Below are 22,815 nucleotides of genomic sequence, written 5' to 3'. Positions count from 1 at the left end.
CAAATTTATGTAACCTCAGTTCTTTATTCGCAATATCTGTCTAGGATGTAGTGTCTGTAAATGCAGTAGCATTTTCTGCCTATCATAACTCATAAGCAATGATAGTCTAATCTATGCGGTTAATCTTATATAAGTGCATTTCCATCACTGTTTTCAAAGCCAGTATGATCCACAGACACTGGCTCTATAAACAGTTGTGTGAAGATCTTGCGTTTGTCTTTAACTTCACTTCCTACTTATTTTTTGTGGAAGTTTTTTGGTGTTGCTGTTATTTGTTTCAAGATTGGATATAGTTTCCACATTCACTCATAATTGTTTTAAACTCTGGTATGTCCTCATTCAGTCATCTAATTCTGTAAGGTACAAGATCAAGCTATTTGAGGCTTTCTTCATAATGAAGATGATTCATAGATAGGATCATTTCTCTCTCTTTCTTTATTCAGCACTACTACTTCAATTTAAAGGCGGGTGAAAAGAATTTCACACACTATTCTAAATGTGTGCTCCATTACGATGCTTGCTATTTTAATAATTTGCGTTTAAAAAAGAAACTGCTGTAGCATAATCTTCAAGACGGTCTAAAACGTGCAAGCATAAGCAAAGGATGAGACCAGAGGCCCAGTATTCTGTTTTCTCAGTGCCCAACTGGATGCCCAAGGGAATCCTGCTAACAGGACCTTAGCCCAGCAGAATTCCCCCCACTTGTGATTCCTAGTGAGTGGTATTTATCCGCACTCTAGGAGCCAGCGCCTGGGGGCCAACAGGGGCTTCGGACACCCCAATAAAATATTTGAGGGGGCTGGGGACTTTCTAAAGTTGATGGGCATTGCCATTCAAATGGTGTGTGTACAGGCTGGGGCTTTCCTGGGCCCCCCAATATTTTATTCAAGTTGGCACCCCTGATCCACACCATAGATTTTGTAGAATGGCATTGCATGTAGTTCGGATCACTTGCACTTTTATTTATACCAAGCACTTGCCACTTCCCTTGCAAGGTAAAAAATTGCTCAGCATCCTAATGAGGCTGAGAAAATGATGCAAAGGAAAAAGCTCTTTTGTGTGTGTCTGTGTTTGACCAACTTAGAGGTCCCATGGTGTGCTTCAGTCTCTGAAGGCATTGCAGTGCACTAGCATGCTTGGCTGCTGCACCTACAGGAGGTTAGTAGCATTAGCAGATGATGACGTACAACAGAGAAGCAAAACAGCTAGAAAGTGTTGTTTTCCCTTATGGTGATTCTTCTTTCACCAAATTCTGGTCTTTACTCCTTGAGGTATGGTCTCAGTGCAGCAAGCAAAGAGAATATTTTGTGGCTTTGAATCAAAAGGAAAGGTTGGAATAGTGGGGAGAAGAACATTTTTTTCCTGTTCTCTCCATTGAAGCAAAACCTGCAAAATGAGTGCTCAATACAGCAGGAGTACAGATGGGATATTAAAATTCATTGCAATATCTCTGGGTGCCTCCATTCCGTAACTCCTGTTGCTGCTTCTGCAATAATCCCCATTTGACTGGAACGAGTTTTTTATATTCACTTGGAGAACGGAGTGTGCTTATTTGTTTCTGTTCTCTGCAAACAGTTTCCTCCACTTATTCATTATTCATATATTTTGATTTAAAATGCATCATACCTGTAGAAGGTCAGGGTAAGTGACTGCCTTTTAACTATTTTTTAAAGATGAAAACATTTGAAAGATAGGTATTTTTAAATGCACCGTTAACTTTTTGCATTACAGTATTTTATCTCGGAAAGCTTTCCTTGCCTTATATGTTTTAAGTGTTTCTGATTTACCTACCAAATCCTGTCAGAGGCTTCTTTTCTTGATTTGAATGCTGATATGTTGAGTTGGAAGAAGGATGCCTAGGCCCCAATGTGCATCCATACTGGCTATGAGAGAAAGCTGTGTAAAAATACAAGAACGTGAGGATTGGGTAGAATTTTTCAGAAAGAATGAGACTTTGTAACTGCGCTGAACGGTAGCAAGTGATACTGAATTCGCAGTTTGCTCCTTTTGGTAGTGGTTTTCATAGAAACCTTACACTTGAAGTCCGCAGGTCCTTCAGCCTGATGTGAGAGGAAAAATGGAACCTTATCAACATAGCTGGCTAGCAGGCCATTGTAGAAACTTGGTATACTGACTTGGTATACTGGTCTGCCATGTTGCACTCATTTCTCAAAGTGGGCCCTCAGGCAAGAGACTTGCCAGCTTTTCTCATCCTGCAGAACCATCCTTCCACTCACACTGCTTCAGAGGCTTCCACAGCGACCTGCTTTAGCCGTGAGGACAAATTTTGGAATGGTAGCTCTTCACTCCTGCTGGGTCAAAGGATCATGGGAGCCATGGTTTGTTCCCTTTTCTCGCTGCCAGAAAAAGGAGAATGTTCCCAAAGCCCCTGAGGCAGACTTACCCTTGCCTCAGTACCATCTCTGGTTGGCGGTGGGTTACATGCCCATCAGGGAACAGGGGACCCTTTTCACTTTGAGGAGTGCATTCCCTTCTAGGCAATTTTCTGGGGAACGCAGGCTGATTTGTGGGGAGGCGGCAGGGCCAGGAGCGAAAGACGGAGCAATGAACATTAGTTTTACCTTTGTACAGCAGGCCTGTCGCAACACACACACACACCCTCTCTCCTCCATCCAGGCAAGGAAAAGCATGAGCAGGCTTCAGTGATGCATACTAGCAAAGTGTAAACACTCAAGGAAGGTACAAAACGGGGCCAGTGATTGTTGTAGCCTGAGGAGAAGGCTGGGGAGGGATTGCAGCCCAGGGAGGATCCTGGAGGTTCACATTTCGGCTCCCAGGCCTGGCATTTTCCATTCCTGTGTTAATCCAGGGGTATTGGCAGATCCCTGACCTTGCTGGCCACTGGTTCCTGACATCCGCCATTAAAATCAGTCGCTGACCAAGGCCTTGTGATTCGGTGCCCTGTCACTTCTCTAATTCCACAGCACTTGCTCTGCTGTTGGTATTAAATACAGTGGTACCTCGGGTTACATACGCTTCAGGTTACAGACTCTACTAACCCAGAAATATTACCTTGGGTTAAGAACTTTGCTTCAGGATGAGAACAGAAATTGTGCAGCGGCCGCACAGCGGCAGCGGGAGACCCCATTAGCTAAAGTGGTGCTTCAGGTTAAGAACAGTTTCAGGTTAAGAACAGACCTCCAGAACGAATAAAGTTCTTAACCTGAGGTACCACTGTATATGACAAATAATGGTGGGTAAATAGTTGACTAGGGACGCGGGTGGCGCTGTGGGTAAAACCTCAGCGCCTAGGACTTGCCGATCGCATGGTCGGCGGTTCGAATCCCCGCAGTGGGGTGCGCTCCCGTCGTTCGGTCCCAGCGCCTGCCAACCTAGCAGTTCGAAAGCACCGCTAGGTGCAAGTAGATAAATAGGGACCGCTTACCAGCGGGAAGGTAAACGGCGTTCTGTGTGCTGCGCTGGCTCGCCAGATGCAGGTTGTCACGCTGGCCACGTGACCCGGAAGTGTCTGCGGACAGCGCTGGCTCCCGGCCTATAGAGTGAGATGAGCGCACAACCCTAGAGTCTGTCAAGACTGGCCTGTACGGGCAGGGGTACCTTTACCTTTACCTTAAGTAGTTGACTGTTCTGCAGAGATGGGGTAACTCTTCTGCACGAGGGCGAATGAGCTATAGGAGCTAGGGAACTTCTTCTCTCTGTGCTGCTATGTTTAATTTAGAAAAAAAATTATGTAGATGTACTTAATGGGTTATGGCTACCATTGTGCAGTGCAGGAAGGCATAAGTGGCAAGGAAGATTGATTAAATGCCTCACTGTAGCCTCTGTTATTAATCATTCCCAAAATCCATTCGTAGCGGGAAGAGTGGAAGGCAGTGAAGGGTGCTGGTACAATCCATAAACACTAAAAAAAGAATAACCACTGACAGAAAAATAACCCCAGCCCTTCCCATTGTCAGTAATGGAAAATGCTTCTTCATCAGTGGGTACCCTCCAGTTTGCCAGTGAAAAACTGTAGCAAGATGGTAACTTAACATCTTAACATCAACCAGAACCTTCCAGGGAGAAAGGAACTCTGAAGTGTTGTAACAACAGTTATTTCATACTGAATAACTCTACAAAATAAGGCAATTCAAAGCCTTAAAAGGAACATTAACTTTTACAAAGGTTTGATGGGTTCATATGCCTTGAATGTCTTTTACCTTTGGTAATTACATCGCCTCAAGTATGGATGTGACATGTGACATTTCGCTCTTCATAAAATCAATGAGAACTGAACCCAATAGTGTGTACCTGGTTATGAATGCATTGCCACAGTGATCTGATAACTAAAAATAACTGTGCCTAATTATGTTTGTTGCGATGGGAAACTTTGAACCTGAAATTACCGCCATTCAGCTAAAAATGCTAAGCTGACAGGATGCATGCTAAAAGCTAACTTAATACTAAGAAACTCCTGAATATAAAATATTAAGCCACAGCCATTGATTATGGATTATTGATTCTTATATATATAATTTTAACAAAGGGAAAGTACAAGCGCAACATTATTGCTTTTTTAAAATTTTGGTTGGAAATCAGGTATAACTATAAAAGAGATGGCTGCTTTTGAGAAGCGGGTAAAGAGGGAGATGTTACAGCATAGGAATTTGTGGGGAGGGGGAGAGAAGATTGTTGGTATAAGGTTTCAACTATTTGAATCTTACAGAAGATTCAAGCTGCAATCCTGTGTATGCTTACAGTAAGCCCTAGACAACGTACATGGGAGTTACGTTCCAGAGATTGTGCCTAAAGCCAAAATTGTGTATCGTCAAAAGCCATTGGATTCAGTGATGGGTGGGAGTGCCAATGTCATTTTTTTCTGGAACCTTGCTCGCTTTTTGCTCCCCTTTATTTATTTATTTCTGATGACACACAAGTAAAATTGCACATAAGTTGTGGCCGCACTGTAAAAAGGGAGCAGATGAAATACTTTGGAGAGAGGTGTGTAGGATTGGGCAATCAAAGATGCAATGAGCTCCTTTTTTAAAGGGAAAATTGGCAAACCAAGGGAGAAAATTACCATACTTTTCAGTGTATAAGACTAGGTTTTTTTATTTAAAATCTATGTTCAAAATTGTGGGTCGTCTTATACATGGATACAATCTTCCCCCCCATTTTCTCCATTTGGAGCCCACCCCCAAATATAAACATGGGGGTGTGTTATACACGAAAAAATATGGTAAATCAGACTATTGTAATATCTCAAACCTTAAAATATATGTTCAATCCATTCCCCTTGGAATTCAGCCAGGTAGCTCATTACAAGTGTTAGTTATTGGCCACAGAGCAGCAGCAGTAAAAAAGAAAGAAAGAAAAAGTGATGCCACAGGTTAGAAAGCTGTGTGGTTAAAACCACTTCCTCCACTCCTGGTATTCCTGTTATCCCCCTAGGTGTCTGCCTTTCTTCTTGATTGCTGCATCATTACTGCTATCATCTTCAGTGATTCCCCCCCCCCCCCGCCCCATGAAGGGTATTAAGTCAAATGTTTAGATAGAGTAGTTAGTACTGCAGTCTGTTCAATGCATGCAGAAGGCCATACCCTCCAACATTTCTCCGATGAAAATAGGGATGTCCCATTCCATATTTATAATTTTACTATTTATACCCCACACATTTTAACTGGGTTGCCCCAGCCACTCTGGGCAGCTTCCAACATATATAAAAACATAGTAAAATATTAAGCATTTAAAAATAATAATAATCCCTATACAGGATTGCCTTCAGATGGCTCGGGGGTCGGATAACTCCATACCCTCCAACACTTCTCTGATGAAAATAGGGACATCATAAGGTAAAGTAGGAGGGATGTGGGTGGCGCTGTGGGTTAAACCACAGAGCCTAGGACTTGCTGATCAGAAGGTCGGCGGTTCAAATCCCCGCGACGTTGCTTGGTCCCTGCTCCTGCCAACCAAGCAGTTCGAAAGCACATCAGAGTGCAAGTAGCTAAATAGGTACTGCTCTGGCGGGAAGGTAAACGGCGTTTCTGTGCGCTGCTCTGGTTCTCCAGAAGCATGCTGGCCACATGACCCGGAAGCTGTACGCCGGCTCCCTCGGCCAATAAAGAGAGATGAGCGCCGCAACCCCAGAGTTGTCCACGACTGGACCTAATGGTCAGGGGTCCCTTTACCTTTACCTTTAAGGTAAAGTAGGAAATTCTGGGATCAAATCCAGAAACCGGGACAGCTTCTCTAAATCAGGGAGGTCCTTGGAAAATAGGGATATTTGGAGGGTCTACAAGGTCTGTATGAGAAGGTTATGAGCAAAGGGTGGGAATAAGGGCGGCTGTGTTGTTTGCAGAGGCTTGTTAACGGATTTCTCTTGGCTAATTTCACTGAGCACTGCTTGAGTGTGTTGCATGTGCTTCAACAGAAGAGGGAGTTAAGTGCTTCTGTGCTCATCTGCAATGTGAAAAGCTGCTGGTTATCCCCCTTCTTTTCCAGTCCCTTTGGTTTGAGCCAGGCCAGTCAACGGCTGCAGGCAAGACGCACAGAAATCTTATGTCCGTGTGTTTATTTATAAAACATTTGTATCCCGCATTTCCCGCACTTGTGGCGGCCTAGAACAATAATTAGAAAAAGAAAGTGTGTGATGATCTTGTAAAACCCCTAAAGACAGCCAAATTAAAAGCTCTGCATCAGCTTCCAAGTGCCTTCCCAAAGGAATCCCTTCTTATGTCTCTCCAGAATGAGCTTTGCCAAACCTCTTAGGGACTGTTCCATGAACCTGAGGCAGTCTCTGAAAAAGCCTGCTGTTTCCTGGTGTTGTCAGGGTCCCCTGCAGAGAATAAATACAAAGCAGGGCACCAGTGGAAGAACTTAATTGATGGAGAGGTACGTAACAGGCAAGGTGGTTTCTAAGATATGTGGGTCCTAGACCAAGCCATTTGGCCATTGCTTCAACTTATTCCTGCATTTAAGAGGGTGGACCCTTAGGGTTCCTTCCAACTCTACAATTCTAGGATTCCTTCAGTGATCCTTGCTGCTTTCTTCAGACTTTTCTTCAAAAAATAGTTGTTTAGAAGCACTCTTGCATCTTAAAATTGTTAAATAAATAGGGGGGACGGGACGAATGATGTACAGTGGTACCTCGGGTTAAGAACTTAATTCGTTCTGGAGGTCTGTTCTTAACCTGAAACTGTTCTTAACCTGAGGTACCAGGGCCTCCTGCTGCCGCTGCGCCGCAATTTCTGTTCTCATCCTGAAACAAAGTTCTTAACCTGAGGTACTATTTCTGGGTTAGCGGAGTCTGTAACCTGAAGCGTCTGTAACCCGAGGTACCACTGTAGTAACACTGGGTGTCAGCGCTCCCAGTAGGGTTTGCAGGACCATGTACTAGAGGAAAATATATTTGGAATATTGGGGACTGAATAGGGCCAGCCCCACCCTTATATACAGTCAGGCAGCAGCCTCTCGAACCAGATTTTGGTGTCACGAAAGGGTAGCAACTTTAGTTATTTAATTTGTTATGGGTCATCATCTGTTTTCATAACAATGAGCTGTTTATTTGTATACTGTACTACCTTTCTAAGCAATTACGCCCAAACTGCCTCTCAATGTATAAAATGCACAGTTAGTAAAAGAATTCAAAAAGCACATTATAACAACCAGAAATTATAATAATATCAGTAAGTAAATACACACACAAAAATCCCTCCCTCCAATACTGTATAAAGCAATTTATTATGATTCTGATTTTTTCTGCCAATAAGGGAGAGAGGCTCTTGTTAGATTTTCTGCCTCAGGTGCCACAATAATGTGCCTGGCCTTGGTGTTAGGTGGGGACAGGGTTTGTTGCTCTGCCTCAGGCTGCAAAATGTATTGGGCTGACTCGGGCCCTAGGACTGGTTCATGTCCTTCTGTGAATACAAAATGAATCAGCACAGTGCCAAAATGAGGAGAGAGGCCTATCTTCTGCCTCACGCTGACCGCTTAGTAGACAGAGGCTATCAGGCAGATGGCGATTGAATTTGCCCCCAGTATGATTTTGCAATAAGATCAGGTGCCTTTGGGTGAGAATTGCGCTCACAGATTGCTTTAGGTTGGTCGTTCCAGAAAGAGCTTTCTTCCCTAAATAATAATATAAAATGGTTTGGTTGAACAACAGGTGGGGATTGCTTTATTTTAGGAGGAAAGTCTAATGATTCTGAGGGAGCATTGGGGCTGTGGGGCTGCTGACAAAAGCACTGTTTTAATGGACACGTAAATTGCGATGGCGATGGCAGGGAACGTGGCTGGGGGACGGAAACAGCGAAAGGGATCCAGTGTGAAGAGAGGTGGACTCAGGCTCTGTTCATTCTAGATTCTGATTATTGTAAAAAAAATGATTTTTCCCCCTATTACTCTATTATGTAATATGTAAATCCCCTATTACTCAGGGTTGCAAAACATGGTTGGGTTCCAAAGTGCCACTGTCCCTTTCAGGAGCCAGCATTAAATGTTTATAAATACCGATCTTGCAGATACTTGGAGTAGGTGATGTTTCATTCTTTGGGGCGGGTTTCTAATGTTTAGGCTAGCAGGTGCCAGGGCTCCTTACACCTCTGCAGACATCCTCTCTCCCTGCTTGTGTATTTAATGCCCTGCAATTTGCTCCTGGTATGAGTTGAGTACACTTCCTTGGAATGAGCAGCAAAGAGGCCAGCAGTGTCACCGCCCACCCATTTCTCTCATTTAACTCTTAGTGTGGTGTACTGGTTAAGAGCGGTGGACTCGTAATCTGGTGAACCGGCTTCGCGTCTCTGCTCCTCCACATGCAGCTGCTGGGTGACCTTGGGCTAGTCACACTTTTTGAAGTCTCTCAGCCCCACTCACCTCACAGAGTGTTTGTTGTGGGGGAGGAAGGGAAAGGAGAATGTTAGCCACTTTGAGACTCCTTCGGGTAGTGAAAATGGTGGTTGTGTAGCAGTCACACAGAGCCAGAGATGACACAACAGCAGCGCTGCACAGTGTTGCAGGCGGGAGAGGATGGTCAGGCAGTGAAGACAGAAGCTTGGATGAGTCAAACAACTTTGGGGGAGGACACACACTCCCTGTGCTCAAGAAGTAATATTGATATATATCTATTTGCGTATATATCTACTTGCATATGTGCCTGTGTATTCATTTAAACCAAATATCTATTCAGGCACACAAATAAGGAAATATCCCAAGCCACTCTGTGTACAGCCAACACATTTCCTGAAAGAGTAATCTGGACTCCAAGGGAACATGCAGTGCCAGCTCCAGATTTTTTTTTTGGGGGGTGGGGGGAGCAGGCTTGGGCAAGATGCCCTCAGTGGGCCCCCTCCCTGAGTGGGTTCAGCAACCGTTCACGTTTTGCCCAGTCATTGCCTCCAGAGGGAAAGCAGAAGGGAAGTGAAAGAAGCTATCTTCTTATCCTTCCACTCTTGGAATAGATTGTATGCCCAGAGATTGCAGGTGAACAGGCCAGAAGCCTCCAGTGGTTGATAGTGGATCCCTTGTGGAGATGGGCTCTGGCAGCTGCCCAGTTGTGCCTTCCACTTGCACTGCTACAAGTTTAGTAGCTCCTTATGCCTGCATGAGCTACTGACAGCTCAAATGTTGTAGCTCTTTCCGTTTGTGACATCCAGAATCTTCCGACTTGGACCACGCAGGATGCTGGTCTATGCACAATGCACAACCCACTGGTCAATGTGCAATGACTGCAGCAATTTTTAAAATAAAAAAAATTCCTTCCAGTAGCACCTTAAAGACCAACTAAGTTAGTTCTTGGTATGAGCTTTCGTGTGCATGCACACTTCTTCAGTGTGCATGCACATGAAAGCTCATACCAAGAACTAACTTAGTTGGTCTTTAAGGTGCTACTGGAAGGAATTTTTTTTATTTTGACTATGGCAGACCAACACGGCTACTTATCTACTACTGCAGCAATTTTTGTACTTCTTATTACGGTTATTCAAGGGTGAATTCACCCATTTTGCTTATATGGCTCCCAGTGACTGGCCTTTGCTTGGCAGGTGCTGCAAAAGCCCCCACAAAGCTAAGGTTCTATCTATGGCAAGTAATTGCAACCACATGTGGAAATAAGGAGGCAAAACACAAGGGTTGGTTGCAATTGCAGGGAGGGTATATGAAGAGTGGAATTCTATGTATGCTTACCAAGGCACACTGAAATGTGCAGAATTTGCTGCCAAGGAAGCATGAATGGGATCAGGCTGATGGACTCATACCAAGGTACCATTCAGCTAACCTTAATAGATGCTGTACCGATTTACGTGCTGAGCTTAAATATTTGATGGCCAGTGCTGAATAGGACTGGAACCTTTTGGCAATTTTTATTCCTTTGGCTGCTTGCCTTATCTGGGAAAGTGCAGCGCTGTTGAGAGCAATTTTGAAATAAAAGTGCAGTTGTGACACTGCAATGTAGAAATGTACAATATTGAGTTACAGGTAGCTGTATGTTTACATTAATCCACCAGAGAATGGCACAGACTGGAAGCATCGGTGAGTCATGCTTCTTCATACCACGCACTGTCTTGTTTGTAGTCCAGAAATGTGCATGGGTCATTCTTGTTTCTACTGTGTGCACATCCAAAGGCATTGAAAGTGGGTTGATCTTGATCATCGTATATGATTTTGGATTGCTTATGCACACTGAATGTTTCAGGGGGTTTTTAATGACAAGAAGCTAGAGGGCTTGGATAAGCCTTCAGTGTGTGGTGCAGAGTTCAGGAGAACTCAAAAGCTTCCTGGCTATTAATGTTGCCTGGCTGTCGATTCTGAAATTTCTCTAATGAACCAGTATGGTTTCCTGTGTGTCAGTCTTGGGGTGCCCATTATAGTGCTGCCTGATGGCTATCATTCACCCTGTGGAGCCAAGAGCTCAGAAATTATTCTACATCACCAAAAAGAAATTGTGGTTGTTATTTTTTTGGGTGGGGTAGGGGAGAATCTGCCACTCACTCACAATTCCTCAGTGTCCTGGCAATTCACCTCCACCTCACTTCTGTACCTTTTCAGATATTTCGGAGAATAGGCATATAATGGCGATTCCCACTATTTTAAGAAATGTAGCAAAATTTGCGTTCTTCCCAGTCAAAACCCTCAGTGTCCTGGCAGCAATTGCAGAAGGAAGTATCCTGTGCTATTTCAGCTTTCCACATTTACTGGCGGCTTCCGCTGTTTCGTGAAGCAGGTAGCAGAATTTCCATTATCCCCAAAGTATGTTTTGGTTTAATCACCTTTTCCCGCAGCCCATTACTTCTCCCTGGTCATCACCCAGTGCTGATTTTCCCCAAGTGCTTCCCCTGTTTGATGTGCCTGAGGATCAGTTCTGATTCTTAAGCTTGTCCTAGATATTTTCATTTCAATCAGATAAATGCCCTCCTGCATTTGATCCCCTGGGCACCCTTTTCTCACCTCTGCTCGCCTCTACTCTTTGGTGTCAATTCTAGAGAGGTTTTGAAGGCATGCCTCTCCTCTCTTTTCCCACATCAGCTTGTGTTTGATGAGTATTCTTCAAAGAGAGGAAAGGAGGAGGTGAAAAGAGTTGGAACCAAATGCTTGTCTCTTTTTCAGACACCAGTGAAGTGGTGTGTGTGTGTCTCTGGCTCCCAAAGAAGCTGCAGCTGATCTGTTCTCTCCCAGTGAAAGAATCAGAGAGGAATCTTTATTTGCATCAGCCACTAGCTGTAGCAATAAAATAAAATACAATGTACTGAAGATAGAGGTAAAAAACTTAACTGTACAAAATACATTCTGGAGGTTTACATCAATAATCAAATTATAGATCTTATTCTAATTGCCCCTGCTAAATGTTTTGCAGTTTCGGCTGTCCCGTGATTATCTTGATCTGCTAGAAGATATGAAACAGTAGTAATGGTTGGGAGACCTGGTACGGATAGCAGTAGAGGGGTAATAACCTCACTGCTCAAATTTTTATAAAGAGTGCAGGCTAGAAGCACATGACCCACTGACTCAATGCCGCCATCTCCACATGGACATAAGCGTTTTTCCAGCAGAGTTTTTTGAAATTGACCCTCAAATACAGCTGAAGGCAGTATATTTAATCTTGCGTTACTGAAACCGCGTCTGAATTTTGGAATTGTTGCAAATAGGGTGCCAACGTCTCAGAATGACTATGTGGAAAATAATCATACCATGGACACAATTTCCCAATGTTCTCTCCCAATGAAATATTTATTCACACACTATAAAACAGTTGCTATGTTTTTCACTCCCACCTTTGCAGTGCTTAAGCTAGAGGTCCAATTTGCAGCTTGCCCAGAGTAGCAGTTGGTCTAAGAAAAGCACCCATACCAATAAAGCCCTAAATCTAGCACTGTTTGTTTATTGCATCCTATGAAAACAGAATCTCCCCCACCCCTCCATTTGTCTATAACACATGGCAGTGTTGCAGTTCTGTGCACACTTACTTGAGAGCAAAGCCTGCTGAACTCTTAAGTAAGCATGCATAAGACTATGTTGCAGTGCCCATTACAGAGCAATTCTAAATATGGTTTGGGATTGGCAGAACCACTACCCTAACCAAAGCCTTGCAGCTTTAGATCAGCAGATCCATGGTTTGCTCTGCTGCACACACACACACACACACACACACACACACACACGACAGTCTGTAGGTAGTCACATTTCCTCTGGCAGCACAAATCAAGGAATTAGAAGTGTGCTGTTAGCATGCCAGACATTCTCCTGGACCTTGGTTTAGGAACTGGGAAAACTGTGTAAGTTCCAGATCTTACGTGGAATGATGTTATTCAAGCCCTCATTTCCTGGCCTTATTTTTACCTCTTTAAGCACGAGCACAAAACCAACTGCAGTCATCAACATGTTTTTTGAGAATGAATGATGTATGAAATTGTTTTTGCTTGCCTTGAATCAAAATAGCTTTGCTAGCTTGTGCTAGCTGGAAGGGGTGTGTGTGCGCCCACATTTTATATAAGCAAACTGTCCGCTTCCGTGATATTTTAACTTTGTTCTGTGTTGGTGTATTTTGTGTGTGTTGTAACCTGTCCTAAAACAATTCTGCGAAGGAAGGGAGAATACGCATCTTTAAAAAAATAAATTCAAAATAATGCTGTGTAAGGCATATCAGAGAAAACCCGGCGCATCTGCTGTGATTCAGATCACACTCCCTGTCCCGACAGAGAGACACAATTCAGAGAAGAGAGTAACAGGTTCATTCTGTTATGCAACATTCAAGCCAGCCAGCCAAGCCATAATAATAATAATATTAATAAATTATTAGTACCCTGACCATCTGGCTTTGTTTCCCCAGCTACTCTGGGCAGTTCCCAACAGAATTAAAAGCGCAATAAAACATCAAACATAAAAACCTCCCTAAACCTTCTCACTAACCAGCACGATCTGAACAGAAATTTCTTCCTGATCTTAGATACGGCAGTCACCTAACAGAGCCTTCCCACCCAAGTCCCCTTCATTTTTTAAAATAAAAAAGAAAGAAAGAAACAAACTGTGCAGACAAGAAGCAGGCCATTCAATACTGTTTTGTTTGTTTTCTTCCCCTTATCTCACTGAGCAGTGTGAAGCTTTGACCTGAAAGCCACAGGGATATTGCAGCCTGTAGACTGGCAGATGTAACATTCCTGACTTACATAAATCACACTCTTTTGTCACTGCTGGCATAAGGCCAGTGAGTGTTCTAATTATTGAATGGCTTCTATAGCCCCATTACTTATAATCACTTTTGGTCTACAGCTGGGAGGCCAGGATGGAGCAGAGCGAAGTACAGTAATATAGCACAAAATGTTGCCATTTGTTATCTGCTCCTGGGATTAGGGTTATGCCAGCAACAGGAGTTTAGATGCTTGATGTTGTGTTAATCTTTTTTTTTTAATGCACCAGAAAACCCCAACATTATTGGATGCTGCTGTTCTGAACAGGGTGACTGCATCCGAGCAGTTATCAATATATGTTGAGTATGATGGGGTTTTTTTTTGACTGATGGTGGAATATGTGTTTTGATTTTGCTGTATCGGTTGTGTTTGATGGCTACATTGGCTGCAAACGACCCACCCTGTGATCGTTTTGGCGAAGAGCAGGATATAAATTTCAAAAAACAAATTAAATGGTGTGTGCTCACCTGAAGCTTTCCACTTCACAAGGGAAACCGTTCTTGGCAATACCCAACAAATAAAATTCTAAAGGGTGCCATTTGCTCAAGCAGGAACAGCATGTATGAAGTTTCCTTTCTGCACCAGAACGTTTGCAGTGGCCTGAATGCTGTACAAATCGCTACTGTGCGACCTCTTAACTCACGGAGTGCCTCATTTCCTATATGTTCTCTTGCAGGGTTTCCCATTCAGTCCTAATAAGGACTCACAGTGGTGATGTGCACCAAGGTGCAATGGCATGTAGAGAGGAGTCCCCCTCAGGTTTAAGTCATTTCCTCTGGAGTTGTGCAGTTTTCAGTTGGGATGTCTTTATATGAACAAGCATGTCTTGATTAGGTTGTTTTAAAATTACAGTGGTACCTCGGGTTAAGTACTTAATTCGTTCCGGAGGTCTGTTCTTAACCTGAAACTGTTCTGAACCTAAAGCACCACTTTAGCTAATGGGGCCTCCTGCTGCTGCCGCGCCGCCAGAGCATGATTTCTGTTCTCATCCTGAAGCAAAGTTCTTAACCTGAAGCACTATTTCTGGGTTAGCGGAGTCTGTAACCTGAAGCGTAAGTAACCCGAGGTACCACTGTATACATTGGAAGAGTACCGTTTGGGGACATCGGATTGGGAGAAAGCAATGGGGAAATACCGAACGAAATAGTCTTCCGGAGTTCTTTTGGACTTTAAAATTCAAACCAATGTTGTGAAATTATATATGGAAGGTTATTGGGAACCAGGACTGAACCTTAAGTACTTGTGTGCATGTGTCAGACAAACATCACTGCAGCATCCTGCAGGGTCATCTGGTGCTACTTACTTGCATCTAGTGAATAACTGTATACTCAAAAGAAAGCCACACTCAGTTCTGTGGGCCTTACTCCCAGGTAAGCTTGAGTGGCGATGTAGTGTTTTTATCTAAGCAGCCAGGGTTCCTTGGGATGACAAGATCTTTCTGCACCATGTCAGTGAGGACCATTTGCTTTTTAAAATTCTCCCATATATACAGAACTCCTTGTGCACCTTTCGGACTGTATCTTTAGGTTTCCCCCTCAGTGTCAAATAACTGGGCTCAAATAAGTGTTGTTTATTTTTTATAATACATGGAAGATGGATCTCCCTCGGGAGGTTCTGGACTCTCCTTCCTTGGAGGTTTTTAAGCAGAGGTTGGATGGCCATCTGTCATGGATGCTTTAGCTGAGATTCCTACATTGCAGGGGGTTGTACTAGAATGTTGTTGTTTAGTCATGTCCGACTCTTTGTGACCCCATGGACCAGAGCACGCCAGGCACTCCTGTCTTCCACTGCCTCCCGCAGTTTGGTCAAACTCATGCTGGTATCTTCAAGAACACTGTCCAACCATCTCGTCCTCTGTCATCCCCTTCTCCTTGTGCCCTCCATCTTTCCCAACATCAGGGTCTTTTCCAGGGAGTCTTCTCTTCTCATGAGGTGGCCAAGGTATTGGAGTCTCAGCTTCACAATCTGTCCTTCCAGTGAGCTGCACTAGAATAGGCTTCCTCAGCCTCGGCCCTCCAGATGTTTTGAGACTACAACTCCCATCATCCCCGACCACTGGTCCTGCTAGCTAGGGATCATGGGAGTTGTAGGCCAGAAACATCTGGAGGACCGAGGTTGAGCAAGCCTGCACTAGAAAGATCGCCCTTGGGGTCCCTTCCAGCTCCATTATTCTCTATGTGTTTTTCTGCTTCAACAATATTTCCTTACGTTCCTATCATTTTATGTAATTGTATTTTGTATAAATTATAAAAAATATCAATGAAATATGTTCTGTTTACAAATAAAATATTTAAATAGCTACCTTTCTACTGGTAGGATGGGGGGGCATGGGTGTAGCCAGAATTTTTGTTAGGGAGGACGGAACCTCAAATTTGTATTGATATGTATTTTTACTTATGGGGGGAGGAGAAACTGCCCCCTCTTGGCTACGCCCATGGGGGGCACAGGAAGGAAACAAGATCGGAAGGGGGCCATGGTTGGAAAAAGTTTGAGAAACACTGATGTAATGTATTCCAGATGGGATTAATCTTGAAGTTTGCTGCCTTCTGATTTAGCATCATCTTCCACTTTTCTTTCAAGAAACATCCCATCTGGAGTGTCGCCAATGCATGATGTTCTGTATTAGCTTCCAGTAGCCTTCTAGATATAATTATAAAGATGCTGGTTTAGACTTACAAAGCCACAAATTGCTTGACCCCTGCAGGACTACCTCTCTCCATGTGCTCCATTGCGCTCTCTCTCTCTCTCTCTCTCTCTCTCTCTCAAAATCCTCTTTCATTAGCTTACATTGTGCAACAAATCTGTGAGTTCCGTTGGGTGAGGTAGGGAGCGTGGCTTGCTCAAGGTAATTAAAATAGATTAATAGTTGAAGAGGCATTTGAGCTTGAGTTCCCTACATTCATACTATTTTCTAGCTTCATCAAGGCAACTATGTAGCACTCAAGTGTACAGTGTATCAGCAGTTAGGAGAAATAGCTTTTCATAAAATGGTTTAAGCCAAATGGATGATTAGGGTTTTTGGTAGTTATCTTTTGCTTTGCATTCTCAGAGGTGTTCAGTCCACCTGCACCTAAAAGCATCATCATCATCATCATTTTTTAAGTGTTTGACAAGGTTAGCATGCAAATTTATTACCCTCAATGAATAAGAATAAGAATGTTATTATTTATCTGCTTCCCATCTGACTGGGTTGCTGCAGCCACTCTGGGCAACTCCCAAAAAAATATTAAAAACACAATAAGGCATCAAACATTAAACATTTCCCTATATGGGGCTGCCTTCAGGTGTCTTCTAAAAGTCAAAGTTGTTTATTTCTTTGACATCTGATGGGAGGGTGTTCCACGGGGCAGGTGCCACTACCAAGAAGGCCCTCTGCCTGGTTCCTTGTAACCTCGGGCACAATACTTGAGACTCTTGACTCCAGGAAACCCAAAAGCTTTATTCCATAAGTCAGCACAGAGTCTCAGCATTAGCTCAGAATACAAGATGTACTGCTCAAAGATCCATTTGCAAAGTTCTAAGATGCAGAGCTAGGCTGGGTTAAACCACAGAGACTAGGACTTGCCGATCAGAACGTCAGTGGTTCGAATCCCCGCGACGAGGTGAGCTCCCATTGCTTGGTCCCTGCTCCTGCCAACCTAGCAGTTCGAAAGCACTTCAAAGTGCAAGTAGATAAATAGGTACCGCTCCAGCGGAAAGGTAAACAGCATTTCTGCTGCTCTGGTCACATGACCTGGAAGCTGTACGCCGGCTCCCTCAGCCAGTAAAGCGAGATGAGCGCCACAACCCCAGAGTCGGTCACGACTGGACCTAATGGTCAGGGGTCCATTTACCTTTAAGATGCAGAGCTAGGCATGAGTTTAAGTGCTTCTGTCATGTTGGTGTGGCTGCTGGGGCTGTTTGTGACAGTGCAGACAATCATAATGAGTCCAATTCTCTTGACTTTCCCTTCTCCTCCAGTTCACCAGGCTCTGCCAATCGGCCAACTGCCTATTCAGCTACCCTGAGAAACTCATTCTTTGGAGGTGGGATAGGACTCAACCAACTCCTCTTGCTGGAATGTCTGACCATGGCAGGCTGGAAATAGATAACCTTCTCTATCATTTTTGTATGATACTGTGTTTTATATTCTGTGGCTTCTGGGTAGCTTCATTTTTCAGTAGAATTTTGTCCTGCAGCCTTGAATGCCATTTGGCATTGTGGCGGCATATAAATCTTTAAACCAATTAAATCGTAGAATCTGTCCATAACCTTCAGTTGGAGATGATTCAAACTGCTACTGGAAAGTAGTTTATTGCAATGACAGGATTGAACGGAGGGCTTCAGACAGGAAAACTGCTGCTCAACCTATATAGGCTTAGGGCTTCAGTGCTTGCAATCTGACCATCCACTGTGCTGAGCTCATTATGGTTCTGGAACGTAGAATCATAGAATAGCAGACCTGGAAGGGACCATGAGGGCCATCTAGTCCAACTCCCTGCAATGCAGGGATATTTTGTCGAATGTAGGACTCAGACCCATGGCCCTCAGAACCAGTGAAGGCGGTGAAGGTCCTGTGTGAGTGTCTGGAGGCGGTTGGAGGATGGATGGCGGCTAACAGATTGAACTTGAATCCTGACAAGACAGAAGTACTGTTTTTAGGGGACAGGGGGCAGGCGGGTGTGGGGAACTCCCTGGTCCTGAATGGGGTAACTGTGCCCCTGAAGGACCAGGTGCGCAGCCTGGGAGTCATTTTGGACTCACAGCTGTCCATGGATGCGCAGGTTAATTCTGTGTCCAGGGCGGCTGTCTACCAGCTCCATATGGTATGCAGGCTGAGACCCTACCTGCCCGTGGACTGTCTCACCAGAGTGGTGCATGCTCTAGTTATCTCCCCCTTGGACTACTGCAATGCACTTTACGTGGGGCTACCTTTGCAGGTGACCCGGAAACTGCAATTAATCCAGAATGCGGCAGCTGGGACCACATAACACTGGTCCTGAGAGATCTGCATTGGCTCCCAGTACGTTTCCGAGCACAATTCAAAGTGTTGGTGTTGACCTTTAAAGCCCTAAATGGCCTCGGCCCAGTATACCTGAAGGAGCGTCTCCACCCCCATCGTTCTGCCCGGACACTGAGGTCCAGCCCCGAGGGCCTTCTGGTGGTTCCCTCATTACGAGAAGTGAGGTTACAGGGAACCAGACAGAGGGCCTTCTCGGTAGTGATGCCCTTCCCTGTGGAACGCCCTCCCTTCAGATGTGAAGGAAATAAGCAGCTATCTTATCTTTAAAAGACATCTGAAGGCAGCCCTTTTTAGGGAAGTTTTTAATATTTAACGCTGTACTGTTTTTAACACTTGATTGGGAGCCACCCAGAGTGGCTGGAGAAACTCAGCCAGATAGGCGGGGTATAAATAAAAAATTATTATTATTATTATTATTTGCTTGTGAGGAGAGGCATGTCAGGGAATTTACAGTTGCAGTGCAGCGTCAGTGGCAAGTTGTTCTGTTATGAGAAGACCCAGGTGTCTTCTGCCCATAGCCACATAGGAGCCACACTTCTGTAATGGTATCCTGCGCTGCTGGGAGCAGTATGTGAATGGTGGAATCATGTGAGTCTTTCCTAAACAATGGTCACTCAAGGCCCAAGCAGTGTGCCGCAGCCACATATTTACATCATTTGCTGAAAACCCACAATGGGAAAGGATCTTATCAACAGATAGCTCAGTTGGTAGATCATGAGACTCTTAATGTCAGGGTCATGGGTTTGAGCCCCACGTTGGACAAAAAGATTCCCGCATTGCAGGGGGTTGGACTAGATCAAGGTTTCCCAATCTTACAGTTCTTGGACTACAGTTTCCATCATCCCTGACCATTGGTCCTGCTACCTAGGGATGATGGGAATTGTTGTTTAGTCGTTTAGTCATGTCCGACTCTTCGTGACCCCGTGAACCAGAGCATGCCAGGCACTCCTGTCTTCCACTGCCTCCCGCAGTTTGGTCAAACTCATGTTAGTAGCTTCGAGAACACTGTCCAACCATCTTGTCCTCTGTCGTCCCCTTCTCCTTGTGCCCTCCATCTTTCCCAACATCAGGGTCTTTTCCAGGGAGTCTTCTCTTCTCATGAGGTGGCCAAAGTATTGGAGCCTCAGCTTCAGGATCTGTCCTTCCAGTGAGCACTCAGGGCTGATTTCCTTCAGAATGGAGAGGTTTGATCTTCTTGCAGTCCATGGGACTCTCAAGAGTCTCCTCCAGCACCAGAATTCAAAAGCATCAATTCTTTGGCGATCAGCCTTCTTTATGGTCCAGCTCTCACTTCCATACATCACTATGGGGAAAACCATAGCTTTAACTATACGGATCTTTGTAGGCAAGGTGATGGGAATTGTAGTCCCCCCCCAAAAAAAAAAACAACAGCTGGAGACCCAACTCTGGGAAACCCTGCACTAGAAAATCCTCATGATCCCTTCAAACTCTGCAATTCTATGAAAGGTAGCTCCCATGTGGCTGTGACGGGGGTGGGGGGTGGAAGGGCACCCTGTTCCAATTAAGGGAAAACAAATGTACTTATTTTTCCTGGAAAACTCTTGGAGCACGTACGGTAAAACTGGAATGGGGGTGGCAGTGGGATTTGCAAAGGTATCTTAAATCCTGTGGGAGTTTGCATTAGTGGAACAATTTCATTTCAGCTTAATTATTTCGCGTGCCTGGAGAATGAATTTGCTGGGCCCTTGTGGGACTCTTGGAAGTGTAAAAATAGATGAGTATGTGACAAAGAGAAGTGTTGCTTAATTGTTGCCCCTCCCCCCTTTTGGGGGGGGGGATTGACTGATCCCATGCCCTGCTAGGAGCTCATTAGTGGGAATTCAACAGGACTAATAAAAATGTCTCTTTCGCAAATCCCAGAACAGTGATTAGTCCTGGAAGTCTCTAATGGAGTTCTGTTCCTATAGAAAAACTTAGAAGATCCTTGATTTTTTTTTAATTAAGTGTTTCAAATTCATATTTTTAACTACAGCACATTAAGTCCCTGCTGGTCTATGACCAAAATAACTAATGAGTACATTTATTGATGTATATGATTATGAACATAGAAGAAGAAGCTATATGTGATTTATATTCTGCATAAATTGTGTATGCTGATATTGCACAATTTCGCCTTTGAATATTTCACCTACTTGTACAAACATCTCATGACACTTCTAATATATTTGACTTAAAAGAAACCTATACATCCTTCTTGGTCACCAGAAAAACTGAGATGCAATTGCAGCTTAGATATTGGGGACTATTAAATCAAGAAACCCATTGCTTGGTTAAGATACCCTTAATATGTGCGGACTGCTATTAGTTTAGCAGACTGGTGTTGGAAACGACTTGTTAGGAAGCGTAGCCAATTCTTCAGCTTGTAATCTTTCAAACTTTCACTAGAAATGTTACTGTTTAAACCCACTGGGTAGATTTGGTCATAATGGGTGGTATTCAGCTAAGTTTAGACCCACTGAAATTAATGAACATGACTAAACTAGGGTCATTGATTTCAGTAGGTCTCCCTGAGTAGAACTTAGTGGTTTAGTGCACACCTTTGTGTACACCTTTGCCTTTCCTCTTTCCTCATTCATTTGTGTGCTGGTTTTGGTGCTTTGTTCTTGGTTCATTTACACCAGAGTTTTGTCTCAAATGGGGAGCTCTGGCTTAATGTCTGCTTATCGTCTAGGACAGTGTTTCCCAACCTTGCGTCTCAGGCAGTTTTTGGACTACAGTTCATATCATCCCTGACCACTGGTCCTGCTAGCCTGGGATGATGGGAGTTGTAGTCCAAAGACAACTGGAGACCCAAGTTTGGGAAACACTCATCTAGGATTTGAAACCTGGAGGCCTGTCTAAGTTACAGCAGTGGATGTTTAGACTTTACCCAAACCTAGTTGCTGTGGAGGTTGCAAATTTCAGTTTATTTGAGTATTTCCCAACTAAAGACCAGGCAGCTCTGCTATGTTAATCTGTGTGCCCAGCCTTCCTTTTTACCCAAGCCTTGGGCTGTGTAGAAGAAGAAATGCTCTCCCTTTTAAAATATTTTCCCCCATCATCATTTTGTCTATGTCATTTTTCTCTCAGTGCAGAAAAAATATGTGCTATTGCCAGGAGAGAGGGTGATAATCCCTTTAGCACCAGCAGGAAGGAAGAGGGGTTGTAAAGCCAGGGAGATATCATGTTTGCAGCAAGTTATTTTTGGTAATTAGCCATTTACAGAAAACGCACATGAAAGCAGCATACCATAATTCAGAGGAACTGCAGATTGCAAGTCTAATGTTAGCTAGAGCTGGCAATGTTAATCCCTTCTCTGCTCAATTTGTGATTTCTTTCTTTTTCTTTCAGGAAGTCGTCTGAACAAAGATCTGAGACATTATCTAAACCAGAGGTTTCAGAAAGGATCTCCAGATCACGAGCTGCAACAGACTATTAGAGATAACCTTTATCGCCACGCTGTGCCTTGTAAGTAGCTAACAATTCATCTAGTGAATTTAGTATAATAAAACTAAAGACAAACAAACAACCTTTTGGTGCTAACTTTTTGATGACAGCCAATGGGGCTGCTGTGTGGAAACCTAGTGGGGTTTTTTTGTTTAATTTTCTTACTAGGAGGAGATGCTTGCTTCCGGTGGTGGTTGAGAAAATGCTGGATTTGCTTTGTCACCAGTTGCACAGAGTGTTTGGATGGAGAAGGTTAAGAAATTAGGGAGCAACAGCCTAGTGGTTAAAGCACATGGTTTGCCTATGTTGTATAGTCGTTTAGTCGTGTCCGACTCTTCCTATGGTTTGCCTATAGGAGGTCCCAAATTAAATCCCTGACATCTCCTGTTTAAAAGATCAAGTAGCAGGTGATGAGAAGGACCTTTGCTTTAAACCACGGAAGGCTACTGATGACAGTGGGCTAGATTGAACAATTACCTGGCCCAATATTTGGCAGCTTCAAATGTTCCATGGTGAATGTGGATCAATGAAGAGAGCTTCATAAGTTCCTGTTAACAATATGAAAAACGTTGGTTTTGACCTAAAAGCTGCCTTTGACTCAAAAGCCGCCTTTCACCCCAAACCAACAATTTGGTTACTTTCTCCCCCAGTATACTTGGATATCTGGAGGGCCCTTCAGTTTGAACCAAAATAAATAAATAAATGTATAAAGGCAGGATCACTGCCCTG

General features: G+C 43.9%; 1 protein-coding gene across 13 annotated transcripts in view; it reads left to right on the top strand.

Moving 5' to 3' along the window:
- MAGI1 (membrane associated guanylate kinase, WW and PDZ domain containing 1) overlaps nt 1-22,815 on the top strand; it is a 483,098-nt gene that overhangs the window by 229,714 nt on the left and 230,569 nt on the right. For all 13 annotated transcript variants that reach the window (XM_081183947.1, XM_081183951.1, XM_081183950.1 and 10 more), the window contains exon 2: nt 21,991-22,107. In XM_081183947.1, the coding sequence (XP_081040073.1) occupies nt 21,991-22,107 (117 nt within the window). The remainder of the gene's footprint in view (nt 1-21,990; nt 22,108-22,815) is intronic.

This window comes from Podarcis bocagei, assembly GCF_964188305.1.
Source record: "Podarcis bocagei genome assembly, chromosome: 2".
In the NCBI taxonomy this organism is placed as follows: domain Eukaryota; kingdom Metazoa; phylum Chordata; class Lepidosauria; order Squamata; family Lacertidae; genus Podarcis; species Podarcis bocagei.
This window is presented reverse-complemented; position numbering and strand designations above follow the sequence as displayed.